Source organism: Electrophorus electricus, chromosome 6 (genome assembly GCF_041902795.1).
Source record: "Electrophorus electricus isolate QZ-2024a chromosome 6, ASM4190279v1, whole genome shotgun sequence".
Classification (NCBI taxonomy): Eukaryota; Metazoa; Chordata; class Actinopteri; order Gymnotiformes; family Gymnotidae; genus Electrophorus; species Electrophorus electricus.
In genome coordinates this window covers 26,587,067-26,604,885 of record NC_137502.1, presented here as the reverse complement: position 1 = coordinate 26,604,885, position 17,819 = coordinate 26,587,067, and the positions used below count along the sequence as shown (strand labels likewise).

At 46.4% G+C, this 17,819-nt stretch overlaps 1 protein-coding gene across 22 annotated transcripts in view; it reads right to left on the bottom strand.

Annotated features, from left to right (window-relative positions):
* The window catches only part of LOC113583445 (thrombospondin type-1 domain-containing protein 4), a 71,751-nt gene that overhangs the window by 15,585 nt on the left and 38,347 nt on the right, over positions 1 to 17,819 (bottom strand). For 12 of the 22 annotated variants that reach the window (XM_081716142.1, XM_081716143.1, XM_081716146.1 and 9 more), the window contains 5 exons: positions 15,754 to 16,112; positions 15,242 to 15,644; positions 13,996 to 14,098; positions 11,645 to 11,781; positions 8,320 to 8,397 (listed from right to left, as the gene is read on the bottom strand). In XM_081716142.1, the coding sequence (XP_081572268.1) occupies positions 8,320 to 8,397; positions 11,645 to 11,781; positions 13,996 to 14,098; positions 15,242 to 15,644; positions 15,754 to 16,112 (1,080 nt within the window). Of the gene's footprint in view, positions 1 to 8,319; positions 8,398 to 11,644; positions 11,782 to 12,954; positions 12,961 to 13,995; positions 15,182 to 15,241; positions 15,645 to 15,753; positions 16,113 to 17,819 lie in introns of those variants that run through there. The other 10 variants (XM_081716152.1, XM_081716139.1, XM_081716154.1 and 7 more) reach the window with 10 other exon arrangements.

The following is a 17,819-nucleotide window of genomic DNA, read 5'->3' as shown; positions in this document are numbered from 1 at the left end:
GGAGCGCCTCGATCGCACACGACGAGCGTGGAGCGCCTCGATCGCACACGACGAGCGTGGAGCGCCTCGATCGCACACGACGAGCGTGGACTCTCTCGATCGCACACGACGAGCGTGGAGCGCCTCGATCGCACACACGAGCGTGGAGCGCCTCGATCGCACACACGAGCGTGGAGCGCCTCGATCACACACACGAGCGTGGAGCGCCTCGATCACACACACGAGCGTGGAGCGCCTCGATCGCACACACGAGCGTGGAGCGCCTCGATCACTGATGTGGCGAGTGTGTGCATGTGCCAGGGGCACTGCAGAAGAGAGGTGAGGAGCGAGAGAGGCCAGTAAGCCAAGAGAGGAGGTACAGAGGGAGGAGACCGGAGGAGAGGGAGAGAGAGAAAAGAGAGAGAGAGTGTGTGTGTGTATGAGAGAAACAGACAGAAAGGGAAAAGAAAAATAACCAATGAGAGAGACAGAATGTAGAAGAAAAAAAAACGATGGTGTGGGAGTGAATGAGGTCTGTATGTGTAAGAGTGAGAGAATATATGAGAAAGAGAGAGACTGTGAGAGAGAGTGTGTGTGATAGAAAAAGAGAGGAAGAGAAACGTGAGAGAGGTGGCGACTCCTGTGTGGGGATGTGCTGGGTGAGGAAGTCTGAGCCGTGCTTCCTTCCCGAGAAGAATGACAGGACTGAGGAAGAGGAAGGAACAGCCTGGGAACAGCCGGGGCTTCCGCACACACTCCCTACGCTCCAGAGTGACTGCCACCCTTAGCAAAGACACGTACGTGAGAGATAGAGAGAATGTCTTCATCTGTCACTGGAAAGACAAACATAGCCTCCGAGGTTAGCCCTAAAAATTAATTTAAAAAATCCTTATTCATGTAAATAAGATAAAAATTAATAGTAAATAGTAAAGTAAATAAATCCTTATTTATACACAAATTTTTAAAAAATGCAACATATATATATATATATATATATAAAAATCTTAAGTAAATTAAATTTAATAAGTACTATTTCACATTTCTCAAAAACATTACGGGGCATCCCTGCCTTTACCACTTTGTGAAGAGTCAGTGTTGTCAAGCACTGAGTTTCTCTTATAAATAAAGGCTGAGATGTTCCCTCCATCCTAAAGCTCCATCAGGTTCTTCTTCCCTGTTTGTGGGCTCTTCTCTCTGTTCATCTCACAGATCTTTGATGGGGTTGAAATCGCTGAACAGACCCAAACGTACGGCACAGCGAAAGTCCGGTTCTATGGTAACCGTTTCAGTGTGGATCTGAAGGCTTGCTTGGACCGCGGCCCAGCTCGAAGAGCCTTCCACTCTCGCCTCCTGCTTGACTCTAATCTAAAACCTCCTGCTACTTGTTGCAGTGCATTATGGAACGCTAACAAACGTCTCAGTTTCTTCCGAATTCTTGTGTCAGTCCCACCCCCACACTCCACAGACCCACCCACACATTCCACAGACCCACCCCCACACTCCACAGACCCACCCACACACTTCACAGACCCACCCCCACACTCCACAGACCCAACCCCACACTCCACAGACCCACCCACACACTTCACAGACCCACCACCACACTCCACAGACCCACCCCCACAGTCCACAGACCCACCCCCATACTTCACAGACCCACCCCCACACTCCACAGACCCACCCACACATTCCACAGACCCACCCCCACACTCCACATTCTCACTAAAAACACTAAAAGTGACAACGGAACACCCATCCAATCATCCATGTTCTAGTGATGTTTAATGACTTCCAGATGTTCACTTGTAGACTGACTGGATGCTTTCTTCTGGCAAAAAAACAGCTTGATTGGCATGAGGTGAAATCTAATTAAAGCTTTGGAGCCTTAAGGATCCAAGGAGGTCACCAACTCCTGCGTGTGGCCCCACTGTGATCCATGAAGGTTCGGCCTCCTTCTCCTCACTGTACAAGTTCAGAGACTCATGCAGTGGTATTAGTGGTCTGCAATCATGTCAGCAAAACACTCCCCCAGACATGTACAATGCCTCCAACACCCTGCATTTGGCCCACAGTTGTTTCATGGAGGCGCTCTCATGCATTTGGCGGCTTACACACCACGGTCCATCCACTTTATGCAGCAGGAACCCGGATTAGTCCAAGAAGTCAACGTTTTTTCAGTCCTCAAGGGATTAACATTGGCATCTTGGCCATGCATCTGCTTGGCAGGCCCAGACGTAGCCTTGTTCACTCAGTGGTGATCCCTGACACTGTCCACATCACTCCTGTGCTCAGTACAGAGATTAACTGATCCACTGTGTGCATTACACTGTGTTCATTACAGACATTAACTGATCCACTGTGTTCATTACACTGTGTTCATTACAGACGTTAACTGATCCACTGTGTTCATTACACTGTGTTCATTACAGACGTTAACTGATCCACTGTGTTCATTACACTGTATTCAGTACAGAGGTTAACTGGTCCACTGTGTTCATTACAGAGGTTAACTGGTCCACTGTGTTCATTACACTGTGTTCAGTACAGAGGTTAACTGGTCCACTGTGTTCATTACACTGTGTTCATTACACTGTGTTCAGTACAGACGTTAACTGGTCCACTGTATTCAGTACAGAGGTTAACTGGTCTACTGTGTTCATTACACTGTATTCAGTACAGAGGTTAACTGGTCCACTGTGTTCATTACATTGTATTCAGTACAGAGGTTAACTGGTCCACTGTGTTCATTACACTGTATTCAGTACAGAGGTTAACTAGTCCACTGTGTTCATTACACTGTATTCAGTACAGAGGGTAACTAGTCTACTGTGTTCATTACACTGTATTCAGTACAGAGGTTAACTAGTCCACTGTGTTCATTACACTGTATTCAGTACAGAGGTTAACTAGTCCACTGTGTTCATTACACTGTATTCAGTACAGAGGTTAACTGGTCCACTGTGTTCATTACACTGTATTCAGTACAGAGGTTAAATAGTCCGCTGTGTTCATTACACTGTATTCAGTACAGAGGTTAACTGGTCCACTGTGTTCATTACACTGTATTCAGTACAGAGGTTAACTGGTCTACTGTGTTCATTACACTGTATTCAGTACAGAGGTTAACTAGTCCACTGTGTTCATTACACTGTATTCAGTACAGAGGTTAACTAGTCCACTGTGTTCATTACACTGTATTCAGTACAGAGGTTAACTGGTCCACTGTGTTCATTACACTGTATTCAGTACAGAGGTTAAATAGTCCGCTGTGTTCATTACACTGTATTCAGTACAGAGGTTAACTGGTCCACTGTGTTCATTACACTGTATTCAGTACAGAGGTTAACTGGTCTACTGTGTTCATTACACTGTATTCAGTACAGAGGTTAACTAGTCCACTGTGTTCATTACACTGTATTCAGTACAGAGGTTAACTAGTCCACTGTGTTCATTACACTGTATTCAGTACAGAGGTTAACTGGTCCACTGTGGCATGTTGATTGATCTGTGCCACTCACTGGTGTTGTCCTCACCACGGCGGCTCTACAACGTCCCAGGAATTTAGCGGTTTCTGAGATGATTCAACCCTTCGCCTGGTACCCTGTTCTCATATCCTTTTGGAAATAGCCCCACCCTAATACCACACGCATAACCTGACACTAATACCACACACATAACCCCAACCTAATACCACACGCATAACTCCACATTAATATCGCATGCATAACCCTACTCTAATACCATACGCATAACCCACTCTAATACCACACACATAACTCCACCCTAATACCACATACATAATGCCACCCTAATATCACATACATAACCCCACCCTAAAACCATGCACATAACCCCACCCTAATACCACACAACCGGGGAGTGAAAGTGCAGAAGCAAGGGGTGGTGTGTAGCAGATCTGAATGGAGGAGGTTCAGGGCTTTGGAGAGTGTGGTGTGTCGGAGGTTCAGAGGTTCCTCCCTCTGCAGAGTGAGTCCTCCTCACATACCTATGGAAAGAGGTGCATGTTGCCAAAAGGCCTGAGCTCATGATTTGATTTTCCCATCACTCCATAACATTCCAGAGAGCAGGAGAGGGACACTGCCGTCAGCCATGTGTCTGATGGGCTGTGCAGGTTAGTCGCACATAAAGATCTACAGCCATGTGTCTGATGGGCTGTGCAGGTTAGTCGCACATAAAGATCTACAGCCATGTGTCTGATGGGCTGTGCAGGTTAGTCGCACATAAAGATCTACAGCCATGTGTCTGATGGGCTGTGCAGGTTAGTCGCACATAAAGATCTACAGCCATGTGTCTGATGGGCTGTGCAGGTTAGTCGCACATAAAGATCTACAGCCATGTGTCTGATGGGCTGTGCAGGTTAGTCGCACATAAAGATCTACAGCCATGTGTCTGATGGGCTGTGCAGGTTAGTCGCACATAAAGATCTACAGCCATGTCAGACTCACCACAGTGTTGTGAATGCAGTCTCTAAAGAGAATCTCTGAAAGAACTGAATAGCTTCCCACTGACCACAGAAAACACACACACACAGAGACTCATATATGCAAGAATGTACGTGCAAGTAAATTGCACAGGAACTGTGAAAAGTTTACTTGTCAGTTGGCTCTCAGTGTGTGTGTTTGAGATCATGTGTGTTTGTGTGTGTGTGTGACACACCCTGGACCTCCTCCATTACTCCACAGTTACACACAGACAGACTAGCAAACAGGGCTAGTGACCCCGGTTTTGTTGAAAATGCCTATTTTAGAATTTTGGGGGTTTTTTGAAATTTTTTTAATGTTTGGTTATTTTTGTTGAACATTGCAGTGTGGTTAGGAACTAATAGTGATGTGTGATGAAGTACACAGTCAGAAATAATGGCAGAAGTATAACAAACCTGCCTGACTGATCAACTAGAAGAGCTCCCATGATGCTTTCTGTATCATGACTGTATAATGACCCCCCCCCCCCCCCCCGCTCCGACCTCTTTTAACCGATGCTCATCACTAAAGTCTGATTAAAACAAATGAAGCATATAAATTATTTCTAAGAGTGAAAGCGTAGTGTAAGGACTTAACTCTTATAGCATGGGTTTCTGGGAGTGTAAGGGGTTAACTGTTACTGCATGGGTTTCTGGGAGTGTAAGGAGTTAACTTTTACAGAGTGGGTTTCTGGGAGTGTAAGAGGTTAATTCTTGAGGTGTGGATTTCTGGGAGTGTAAGGGGTTAATTTTTGCAGCATGGGTTTCTTCAAGTGTAAGGGGTTAATTTTTGCAGCATGGGTTTCTTCAAGTGTAAGGGGTTAACTCTTACAGCGTGTAAATTTAATGTGCATCCTCAAGGTGTTAACAGCACTCCAGTGAAGACTAGAGGAACTATTGACCTGTGGTTTTACTGAGATGAGCACTGACGTGAGTACTGCTGTGTGATTGGCTCTGACGTGAGTACTGCTGTGTGATTGGCTCTGACGTGTGATTAGCACTGACGTGTGGTTAGCACTGATATGAATACTGACGTGTTATTAGCACTGACGTGTGGTTAGCACTGATATGAATACTGACGTGTGATTAGCACTGATGTGTGGTTAGCACTGATATGAATACTGACGTGTTATTAGCACTGACGTGATCAGCACTGACGTGTGATTAGCACTGATATGAATACTGACGTGTTATTAGTACTGACGTGTGGTTAGCACTGATATGAGTATTCCTATGTTATTAGCACTGACGTGTGGTTAGCACTGATATGAATACTGACGTGTTATTAGCACTGACCTGTGATTAGCACTGACATGTGATTAGCACTGATATAAATACTGACGTGTTATTAGTACTGACATGTGTTTAGCACTGATATGAGTATTCCTGTGTTATTAGCACTGACGTGTGGTTAGCACTGATATGAGTATTCCTGTGTTATTAGCACTGACGTGTGGTTAGCACTGATATGAATACTGACGTGTTATTAGCACTGACCTGTGATTAGCACTGACATGTGATTAGCACTGATATAAATACTGACGTGTTATTAGTACTGACATGTGTTTAGCACTGATATGAGTATTCCTGTGTTATTAGCACTGACGTGTGGTTAGCACTGATATGAATACTGATGTGTTATTAGCACTGACGTGTGGTTAGCACTGATATGAATACTGATGTGTTATTAGCACTGACGTGTGGTTAGCACTGATATGAATACTGATGTGTTATTAGCACTGACGTGTGGTTAGCACTGATATGAATACTGATGTGTTATTAGCACTGACGTGTGATCAGCACTGGCGTGAGTATTCCTGTGTTATTAGCACTGACGTGTGGTTAGCACTGGCGTGAGTATTCCTGTGTTATTAGCACTGACGTGTGGTTAGCACTGATATGAATACTGATGTGTTATTAGCACTGACGTGTGATCAGCACTGGCGTGAGTATTCCTGTGTTATTAGCACTGACGTGTGGTTAGCACTGGTGTGAGTATTCCTGTGTTATTAGCACTGACGTGTGATCAGCACTGGCGTGAGTATTCCTGTGTTATTAGCACTGACGTGTGGTTAGCACTGGCGTGAGTATTCCTGTGTTATTAGCACTGACGTGTGGTTAGCACTGATATGAATACTGATGTGTTATTAGCACTGACGTGTGATCAGCACTGGCGTGAGTATTCCTGTGTTATTAGCACTGACGTGTGGTTAGCACTGGTGTGAGTATTCCTGTGTTATTAGCACTGACGTGTGATCAGCACTGGCGTGAGTATTCCTGTGTTATTAGCACTGACGTGTGGTTAGCACTGGCGTGAGTATTCCTGTGTTATTAGCACTGACGTGTGATTAGCGCTGACGTGAGTACTGACGTGTCCAGTGTCATCCCCATGCTACAGAGCACCTGCTTTTGGAAGCAAACATCTGCACATGTACACCTTGAGCGTTTATGGTGGAGCTCAAGTGTGGACGGCTCCCAGCGTGCGGGGGAGGCGAGGCGGCAATATTTCAGGGAGCCACCAGAACCAGGAAATTAACGTGGAGGTCTAGACCCCTGAGGGACACGTCCTGTGCCCCTCACCCTTACGCTCTCACCCTTACGCTCACCCCGAATAAAGGTCTTAAAGCTGTCAGTCAGGAAAGATTTTAGTACTGTAACAATTAAGGCATGGTAACACCCCTAATGACAACATGAAGGCCTGCCAAGGTTTCATGCGTGCTTTAGAACATTCAACATGGTTCCTGCGGAGGCAGGAGGAGGGGTTTATTGGAGCAGCTGGTAGCACGGCTCTTCTGATATGTGTAACACGTCGCGTTTGCCAGATGTGCAGAGAATAGCTTGTGTGTGACTGAGGGCTTAAAATGGGCTTAAAACACTTAAAACAAACAAAAGCAAATCAACCCGCGTCTTCCCTATTTGCAAATACTAAATTGATGCCATGAAGTGAAAAAAGTCATACGGCTACACGAGCTGTTGAAATCACACCCAGCTAGCTGGATGAGCAGACAGGTCTTTGTCTTTGTGAGGGAGCCCAGAGAGAGAGAGACGGAGGATAGTGAGAACAGAACAGGTCCGAATATCCGCATGTCCTGAACCAGTCAGGCTGACGTCCTTATCCCTGTCCTTCCCAAAGGCAGAACTCCGGGTCTAAGCCTCTAGAGCACCCTCCAGTGGGCGCCAGGCAACAGGCATACTTCACTAGGGTTGAGCCTGCCCCCGACCTGCGCTGGGAGTGTTTATAACGGCCGTGGTGCTCGGGCTGGGGGGGGGGGGGGGGAGAGAAACACCCGGGACAGGATGCTTATAACAGATGGATGAGCAAAGGAGAGGAGGGATGGGGAGAGATTCTCAGTCCCACACCCACGAGAGCTGGGAGGGGGAGTCAGGAACAGCCACATGCTGGCACGATTACAGCATGTGGGATCTGCAAAAGAGGTGAGTGAAGAAGCAATGAGACACCAGGCAGAGCTGTTAGAAGCAAACACGCACGTACGCACGTACACACGTACGCACACAGCCTGAGCTGTATGTCCACTGTAGAACCTCATTCTAGTTCCTTTTACTTGCCCTAACTGAACTATTAATACATTAATAGTTCTATTAATAGTTCTAATATTAATAGTTCTCATTAATACAACAAAGCCATTAGGTAATGGCAGCCCAGACCGAATAGTTGCCATAGGTGTAGTGGGTTACCGAACCACTTCCGCCAGTCACTTTCCCCAGAACAGCAACGTGTACTGGCCTGGGTCCAGGTTCGCTACCAGGTTACCAACGGCCAGTTCAAAGAGTGAGAACAGAGAAAAGTGGGTTTTAAGAGAAGCCAAACTAATGCATTGCCTCGCCGACAACCTACTGACCTTGGCGACCCCTCCCCGAGCCATCCTAAGGCCGGTCGGCGCGGTGCTCAGGCAGCAGGGGTCAGGGGTCAGGGCTTCCTGGAGTGGGAGACAAGGTGGTGGTTATGCGTTAAGGCCCAGACTAACGTCAAACTTTCATCACTCATAACCCTTGCGGCTTCCCAAGAGCAGTAGCCTTATATAAACAAAAACCACAGGGTCAACCAGCGAGACAAGGCTTGCACACTGAGACAGAGCTACAGCCCGACGGGGGCGGTCTTTCTCCCAATTTAGCCTTTATGCCACATCCACCCATTAGCCAGCTAACCTTCTCTGTGATAGAACACCTACCATGGCGGGTATGGCAAGCTCATACGTCCTGGTCAGTAAGTTTGAACAGCTGTCCACGATTGGGTCCTGCTCGGCTACACACACACACACGCGCGCTTGTGTGGCACAACTGAGCCTCGCTGGGGGAGTTTACACGTACAGGGCACTGACTTCTTCACGCGCCGCTACAAAATTCCAGACGGCTTCAGACCTCGCCAACGCAGCTGCCCGAGAGGCTTGTTCAGTTTCATGCCCGGAAGGCAGTTTTGGTGGAGGGTTCAGTGACTGAGAAGCTTTCTGGGAAAGGGAACCTTGTCCGCCCTGTGACTGAAGGTCAGGAGGTCAGCGCCAGGGTGTGTGGTATGACACCAGCATGAACTCTCCACCCCGTGTGATTGGGCGCGTGCATGTGTGCGAGATTTACAGCCATTTCCAGTTGCATTTGCTCTCAGGCACCATTAATGTGATAGTCTTAAAGGAAACACACCTGCAGAACATAAACAAGAAGCCAAAATCATGACAGAGTCACAGGGGATGCACGCACACACACACACACACACACACACACACACACACACACACACAGCATGGATGAGGTGAGACTAGTTTCATATGCAGAGAAGCACCTAACGCTGAAATGCTTATGCGTCGAGGTTTTGCTGCTCCAGAAACACACAACATGACCCCAGGATCTGGAGATGGATTGTCTCTCTCTTAAAGGAATCACGCAACTTTGCATTTCTTCTCCGCAACCTTCCATGAAGCTCCCATCTGGACACACACTCAAACGCACACGCGCACACGCACACACACACACACGTACACACACACATGGGTTGGACTTGATTCTACAAAACAACAGTGAACCAAGCATGAATATTTAGTACCAGCCACCCTTGTGCGATGGGGGGGTGAGAGTTATTTGGGATGTCTGGGGCTACACTGACCCTGTCTGTCCACATGTCCCCTCCAAATCTTAGTCCAACACAGAGTCCTCGTCAAAGAGCAAGCATGCTCAATGCTCAGAAATAATTCACAATAATAAAAAAGCCACAATGAAATTCTTCCGGCATAAACAACTGTGCTCCCAGGATCCACCCAGCCAATGGCGAGGGCTCAGAGGTGGGCCTGCACGTGCAAACTCCGCCCAGCGGGAGCGCGGATGTCGTTATTTCTTGTCACCATGGCGATGTCACCTACAGTGCTGAAGCCACACACGTCATGTTCTGCAGCGGGAGCTAACCCGGCCGAGACGATGTTCTCCGCATACACTCCTACACGTAGCTGCATAGTCTCCACCCAGCTCGGCGTGAGAGGGCGAGACGGCGATGGAGCGCTCTGGACCCAAACCCACCACTTGCACGGGAGAACACACAGACCCAAATGTAGGGCTGGCCCACAAACTGGGAGGACAGTGCTGGAGATGCATCATCCCTCTCTTAAAAGAATCCCACGCAACTTTTAATTTCTTCTCCGCAACCTTCCACGAGGCAGTGATCGCCTCTTCTAGACGGTGTAACAGTCTGGCTCCATGGTCAAAGAATTCCCTTCACATTCCACGCAGAGCTTTGGCTCTGAGAAAACGCTCTCGGCACAGCCAACAAGAACGTATGAGGAACACGTGAGGTCCAAGAGAAAGTTTCGTGACTGGTTAACCTACAGTACACATTTACAAGTGCAGACAGTTATGAAACAGAGTACACAAACAAAAGAATATCAGCCTGTAGGAATCAAGAGCACAAAAAACCCACACAGAGTAGAATAGTGAAAGCCTGGCTTAGATGGTGATGATTCAAGTTGGTCAGCATAAAGGGTCCTTTAGGGCATAGAGCATACATCCTTTAGGGCATATAGCACACATCCTTTAGGGCATACAGCATACATCGTTTAGGGCAATATTCTCAGCATTCTGGAGCAGTCTACCACTGAACCACTCACTTTCCCTAAAGGAAGCGTGTAGGTTACACCTAATTCTACTCACTTCATTTTGTTGAGAAAAGGTTTTGTTGGAATTTGCCAGTGCAAGTTCCATTGACCTTATTTTGATGACAGCTTAATAGCTTAAATATTAAATCGCAACAGCAAAGATTCAGGGTGGGTCTCGACCACAGGAAAGACAAGGAATTGCAAATAAAAAAGCCAGCACAGCAAAATGTGGGAAGTTAAAAAAAGTGTGGCAAAACAAATGGACCACAGCATGTTAACGTGTATGTGTGTGTGTGCATTTGTGTATTTTATATATATATATATATATATATATATATATATATATATATATATATATATATATATATATATATATACATACACAATGCATTCTCTTATAAAAATGTGTGTGTGTATGTGTGTATATATATATATATATATATATATATATATATATATATATATATATATATATATATATATATATATATATATATATATATATATAGTATGTATATAATGTATTCTACAAACGCAACTATTAAGAACAGTTCTAATACAACATTCCATCAAAATTAGTTACAAACGACCATTACACACGTTAACAGACAACAGGTAAAACAAACCAAAAACTATAACAATGTTGAGACTCTTCTGTGAGGTCCAACATAGAGCCTTTCAGGAATAATCATTTTTGATTATATTGCACTGCCCTCCACTGGCTGCTAGTGTAACTGCACTTTATAAATAGCCGCTGTGCTTCAGTCTTACTCTTTTTCACTCCCGGCTTACAGTCGTTTTAGATACGCTCTGATCACGTGATCATTTCTACAAGCACTCATTATTCATATCAGACAGACATTTTACAGATTGAGAAATTTCACTATTCTGCCAAACCTGTAAATTACCCAAAAAACAGAATGTCAGGAGTTGTCATAACATGAAATATGGAACACGTCAAGAGTCCCAGTCAAATATCTATCTAATATGTCCAGCATGGTGAGTAGTGTCTAATAATTAATGGAAAAGCAGTGTCACTGCACTACCCCCAAAAAACAAAGGTCACAGGTCAAGGTCAGACGACTCCTACCTGACACTTCCCAGCCACACAGACGGATGTCTCATTTTGTCCGCAGGGAGTTCCGTCTATGACCCTGTCCGACTGGCGCACGTAGAACCGGTATCCAATCGCCCGGCAGTTTAGCTCACAGAGCTGGTCTTCGGGAACTGGGAAGAGTTTTCACAATGCTCAGTGCTCAGTCACTACTCAGATCTGAACTGGGATCAGTTTAGCCTTTCCTGTTCTTATGACAACAGCTGGGAGAGCTGATCCTTTATCAGTCATACATAAAGCTATGGTGTTAAACCATTCACATCCATTCTGTTAAATCATTTAAATTTAATATGAGGGTTTTCTATAAGCTGCCACAGGAGGGCAGCAAAGACACCCAGAATGTACTTGTGTAATGACTGAACTGGTGGAAAGGTTCACACTATGTTCACATTAGAGGCAACACTGTTCCATTCAGATTTTTTTTGCTCAGATGAGACTGGCCTATCTCAGTGGTTCACATTCAGAATTGCAAGTGACCTACAAGTGTCTGTAATATGAATGGATGTGTCCTCTGAAATGGACACGTGTCTGATCTAGGACAAAAAGCTGTGTTCACATTACCAACCTGAAGTGACTCAAATTAAATTTTATTCTTCAATGTGACACAGCTCTGATTTTTCTCAGGGTTGTGCGGGCATTTAAGCCAATCTTTTCAAATCTGATTTGTGTCACTTTCGAATGTGGTCCTAGATCTGTTTCATCTGATTCGTGGCCATGCAACTTGAGTGAGAACAGTCAGATCAGGATTTAATGTGGCTTTTTGTACACACGCATGCGCTTAGCTCTCACCGGAAGAGAGCGGTGAAAGAAAGTAGCTGCAAAAACGGCGCGAGCTAGCCGTGGCAACCTGATCGTGTCTGGCCATGATATAAACATGATTGCGTGCGGTTTGTCAGTATTAATACCGTGTGCCTTTTTTCTCGGTGGTGAGACTCATACAAAAACACATCAATGTGTGCATGTTGTCAACCATCAAGATCCAATCCTGATTTAAAAAAAAATAGCAATTGAACAATGAGGTTTGTAATGTGAATGCCTCAAATCTGATCTGAAACAATCACATACCTGAAAATAAATCAGATCTGTGTCACATTAAAGCAAAAAAAACAAAAAAACAAAAAACAAAAACTGGATTCGAGCCATTTCAGCCTGGTAATGTGAATGTAGACAGTGAAGCACAATTTGGATTGAACTCCTTAAAAATGTCATAGTGGGGCCCCCAAACCTTTGGAGCGAAATGCAAATGAAGCACAGAGACAGTCAACCTTTAATTCAGCTGTACGCACATCGCGGTCATGATGTCCCATCGAATAGCAAAGCGTTTCCTTCTGAATTACCGCCATACCTGCAAAAAGCCGCAACCTTCCTGTGGACTCATAAACTCTCAGAGAGAAACAGCTGCAATCTCACCGCAACCAGTAACAAATTACACCACCAGCTAGTGCCAATGAAAGCTATTTACTACGATTATAATTATAATCAGTGAAAACCATTTCCTCCAGTTCCCTGTACTTCCCAGCCTAAAGAGGGCTGGCAGAAGCAGTTGCACTTGGCACAGTTCGACCAGCGTGGGGAACTTGCTAAAGTGATTCAGAGCTCCACAGCACAGGGAGCGAGCAGCACTCAGTTCTGCTTGTTGCAGTGCACCAGTACGTGAGGGGCAATGACCTGCTGACCCTCCACCAACCAGCCTGTCATGAGTTAATAGTCATGCACACACACACACACACACACACACACACACACACAAATGTTCACACGCACACACACACGCATGCATGTGCACAGACACGCATGCACACACAAATGCTCACACACGTGCACGCACGCGCACACACACACATACACACGTAAACACACATACACACACACACACACACACACACACATATTGGTTCCTGCTCGTTCCTGAAAACGTTTAGAGTTTACGATGTTGGTTAGGTTTCAGCCCCAGGGAGAGGAAGGCACCTTGGCAGAGGGGTGTGCACATGCAGCGCGAAATATGCGCCGGCATGACTGAACGTTCTCCGGGCTGGTGCGTGCACATTTGTGTTCGGCCAAGAGACCAAGAGATTAAATACAATATACCTAATCTTCTTAAATTAGGATGGCATTATTCACACTTCCATTCCTATTGAAACTAACTGGCATTTTGACATTCGGTGAGTACAGTCATTGTTACTATCCAAAGACAGGTGTTCTGTTACACTGTATATCAGTGGTTGCTCAGAGACCCAAAATACACAGTTCATGTTGCTTAACAAGGTATGAAATTGAAATTTCCCCCCAACATCACCAAACATCACCACAAAATATTAATGTCTCACCTTCATTGAAGGGTTCCCATTCGTAGAGGCGTCCCATAAAAGGACGTTTGTTATAGGAGGAGCACTGGACGTCTCTGATGTGCCTGCTTGCTGCAGGACAAGGCTGAAGATGGGTGAGAACACACACACACACACACACACACACACACACACACACACACACACACACACAGACACAGACACACGCACACACACATGCCACACACATACACAGAAACACGCACACACACACACCATACACAGACAGACAGAGACACACACACACACGCCACACACATACACAGACACACACACACAAACAGACACACACACACACACACAGACACACACACACACACACGCCACACACATACACAGACAGACACAGACAGACACACACACACACACACACACACGCCACACACATACACAAACAGACACACACAGACACACACACACACGCCACACACATACACACAGCAGTGGACTTTTGCAATACAATAATTATCCCTGTGATAAGATTATTAAGTTATTCATCCATTATTAAGCCTCCTGACCAGCAGCACTCTCAAAGTTAGGAGTTAAGCCACATGCTTCATGGCCTTAGCACTGCTGCATTTAACCTTTGACCTTCGCTCTTCAATATGTTTGGGGGGCGGGTGGGGTCTAAACCCCCGACACTGTAACATTCCTCCCCCTGGACAATTCCTGTTTTAACGATTGCCATGAAGAGACATGGACTCCAATCACATCCACCCATACACACATACCAGAAGCCTTTCTGTCTGAACAAGCTCTGCATCATCTTCCCCAACTCAGTACTGAACATACTGCTAGGATGAAATCAGGACACAACCAGGATGAAATCAGGACACAACCAGGATGAAATAAGGACACAATCAGAATGAAATAAGGACACAATCAGGATGAAATCAGGATGCAATCAGGATTAAATTTGCAGCCTCTGCCAAGAACCTTTACAATGCAGATCATCAAAATGACGTTTAAGATTGGAATCATCGCAAATCTACATCCGCCTCAAGTTTGGGTGAATATATCTGACAAACTGTATATTCAAGTTGCAAGCGTCTTGGTATTTTGGACGCACACCCTGTAACGTCGCGCATGCCAAACTCCTGGTTGTCATACTTGGCAATAATATATTCCGTGTCATATGTTTCTAATTCCGAACCCTCAGTATCCTACGCTACCAGGGAAACTTCGGAGACGTTTTAAGCTTCATCTGCACAGTCGGTGTGACTCGTACCTTCCTGTTGCACATCTTGTACTGACTTGGGGCTCCTGGGCAGGATGAGGCAGGTAAGGGGTTGGAGGGTCTGCTCGGGGCCGACACCTGGCCTCCTCCATCTGCCGATGGGCTGCGTGGGTACTGCTCACCTTGGGGCTGGAGCCCTGAGCGGGGCTGATGGACGGACACCTGCTGGCTGCTGCCATGATGGGCATTTAGGTGGGCGAGCTGGTGGTTGTTCAGGTGGGTGTTCCTGTAGCTGTGTTGATGCTGTCCATAGTTGTGCCAGGGGTGCCCGAATGTGGAGCCAGAATGTCGGGGGCTGCGGAGAGACCGGCCTGGCTCTCTCTCTGAGGGCATCACATATGGCATCTTCCCATAGCCGTACATCCCTGGGCTGATCTGACTGCTGCCGCCTCGGCTTAAAAAAAAACACACAGCGCTTAACATATTTAATGTGTGCACCATTACCACTAGACACAGAGCGAGAGAACAATATCAACGATGCCAGCGGCGTTAAAGGGCTGTACCGTCGACCGGGCCGCACTTCACCCTTCTCCTTCCTCGGGTCCCTCTGGGCGTTCGGGGTCCGCCCCGTATTCCCACCATGCAATGGCACAGAGGGTCTGGAGGCCGACGCCACCTGCTCTGGGTCCTGGCGCCCCATGTGCGGACCCTGCCTCGGGGGGTAGGCCCTGTCCACAGGGAGACAAGGCCTGCTTTGTTCCTGCACTCCGCCACCGCAAGTACGGGAACACGTGCCCCATGTTCCCCAGGAGCCCCACGACCCAGGAGGAGAGGAGCCCCAAACACCCGGGTGGGACTCGGGGTGGGACTCGGGATGGGACTCGGGATGGGACTCGGGATGGGACTCGGGATGGGGAGTGACCTGTGGGCACAATAACACATGCATTACACACAGGTGCAGATCACTATAACACATGCATTACACACAGGTGCAGATCACTTTAACACATGCATTACACACAGGTGCAGAATAAACAACAAACGATAATACCTGCAGACATCAAAACTACACCTATAGAAAATGCTGCATTACTCATTTCAGGGTTAACCAAGTACTTAGTCAAGTCAGAAAATGAACTGGTTAAATAGACATTTTTTGCCATAGAAATCTGAAAGGTGTTATAAAATATATGGTATAGGTGTACAGTGTGTCCTAAGGAAAGCATCTGAACTCCTTTGAATGCCCTCCATACCCAGAATTCTTACAAGCTCATCAGTCCAGTACAAGCAACACTGGCACCTCTGAGTCACTGGTCCCTTAGTGCTGACCCACAATGCACTGCACACTCAGTTCTCTCTCTCTGAATATCTCTCTCTCACACTAAAGCCGAGATGACAGGGGCCAGTAGCAGTCAGAGAATAAATCTTAATTAAACAGGAACTGCTGGCAGAGGCTTCCACGGCTGTCTGTCCACAGGAACCTGGTCCCCAACCCCATCCTGCTTCGAGAACTCTAGCCCACTGTCATCTTCAGGGTCAGCAGAGGGTCAAACAGCCGTGCCCCCCACCCCTCACGAGATGCCGTGCCAACTCTCTCTATGGGTGGAATGCCAAGAGGTGGCTCTGTGATTGGGCGCTTCACCTATCAGTCACTGTATCCTTTACATGGATTGGTTACCGCAGCTCCTTTTAGTCCCTCATAACCTTTCCATGTCCAAATCTCCAGGGAAAACTTCCCACCCCTGGCCGAGAGCCACCTCTCCCATCATCACCTGAGCACTGATCGCACTCTCTGTGTCGATAGCTGTGACCTCCGGTTCACTCTGCTACCATGCGACCGAAGCACCCCTAAAGCCTGACGTGAGCTGAGCATTACCAACCCTAATCCACTAATCCTAGCCCTTATACTTGAGAAGCAGCCAAAGACTGGGTCAGATCAGCCACTACGGATAACATTCCCTCTCCCCCTTCCCTGTGACACCAGGATTGGGTTACTAAAAGGGATTGTACATGGCCTGATTACACATTCCCGATTTCCGGACCCTAATGTGGTTCAAGTCTTCATACTTAAGTGTGAACACTGGTATTAATTACCTGTCATGTCAAAGCAACTTGAGTGATAGAAGACCATTAGGCGAAGGTTAGCTCTCTCATGCCAAAACATGTGGTGTGTTTAAAGGAGCCGTGTAATTCCTTACGTGTATATCAGGTTTAAGTTAGTTTCCTCAGTGATTAAAGTGCCCTTAACGTGTGATGAGAGGCCAAGCTCATTAAGTCGTATGATCCTCCAGCAGATCAGGCAGAGCTGGTGCTAGCAACACCAAGGTCATAGGTTTGATGCCCCAGAAGATCACATACTACTGGTCTGCTGCTCTGGAAAAAGAGGTCAGCCAAATGCCGAAAAGGTCAACAATGTCGTAGTCAAATATTTTTAAGCGTCCTAGTTAAAAGTGGTGAGAAACAATGCAAAACAGTAAAAGAAAGAATACGTCCAATCAGAACCCTGAACCATGTTACAGACTCCTCCTCCAGAATTCTCAAAGCATTCTCAAAAATCCAGATTCACACTTATTGTTCATAACTATGTAGATGTTTTGATTTGAGTTTTTCTTTTCCTACTACACAAAAA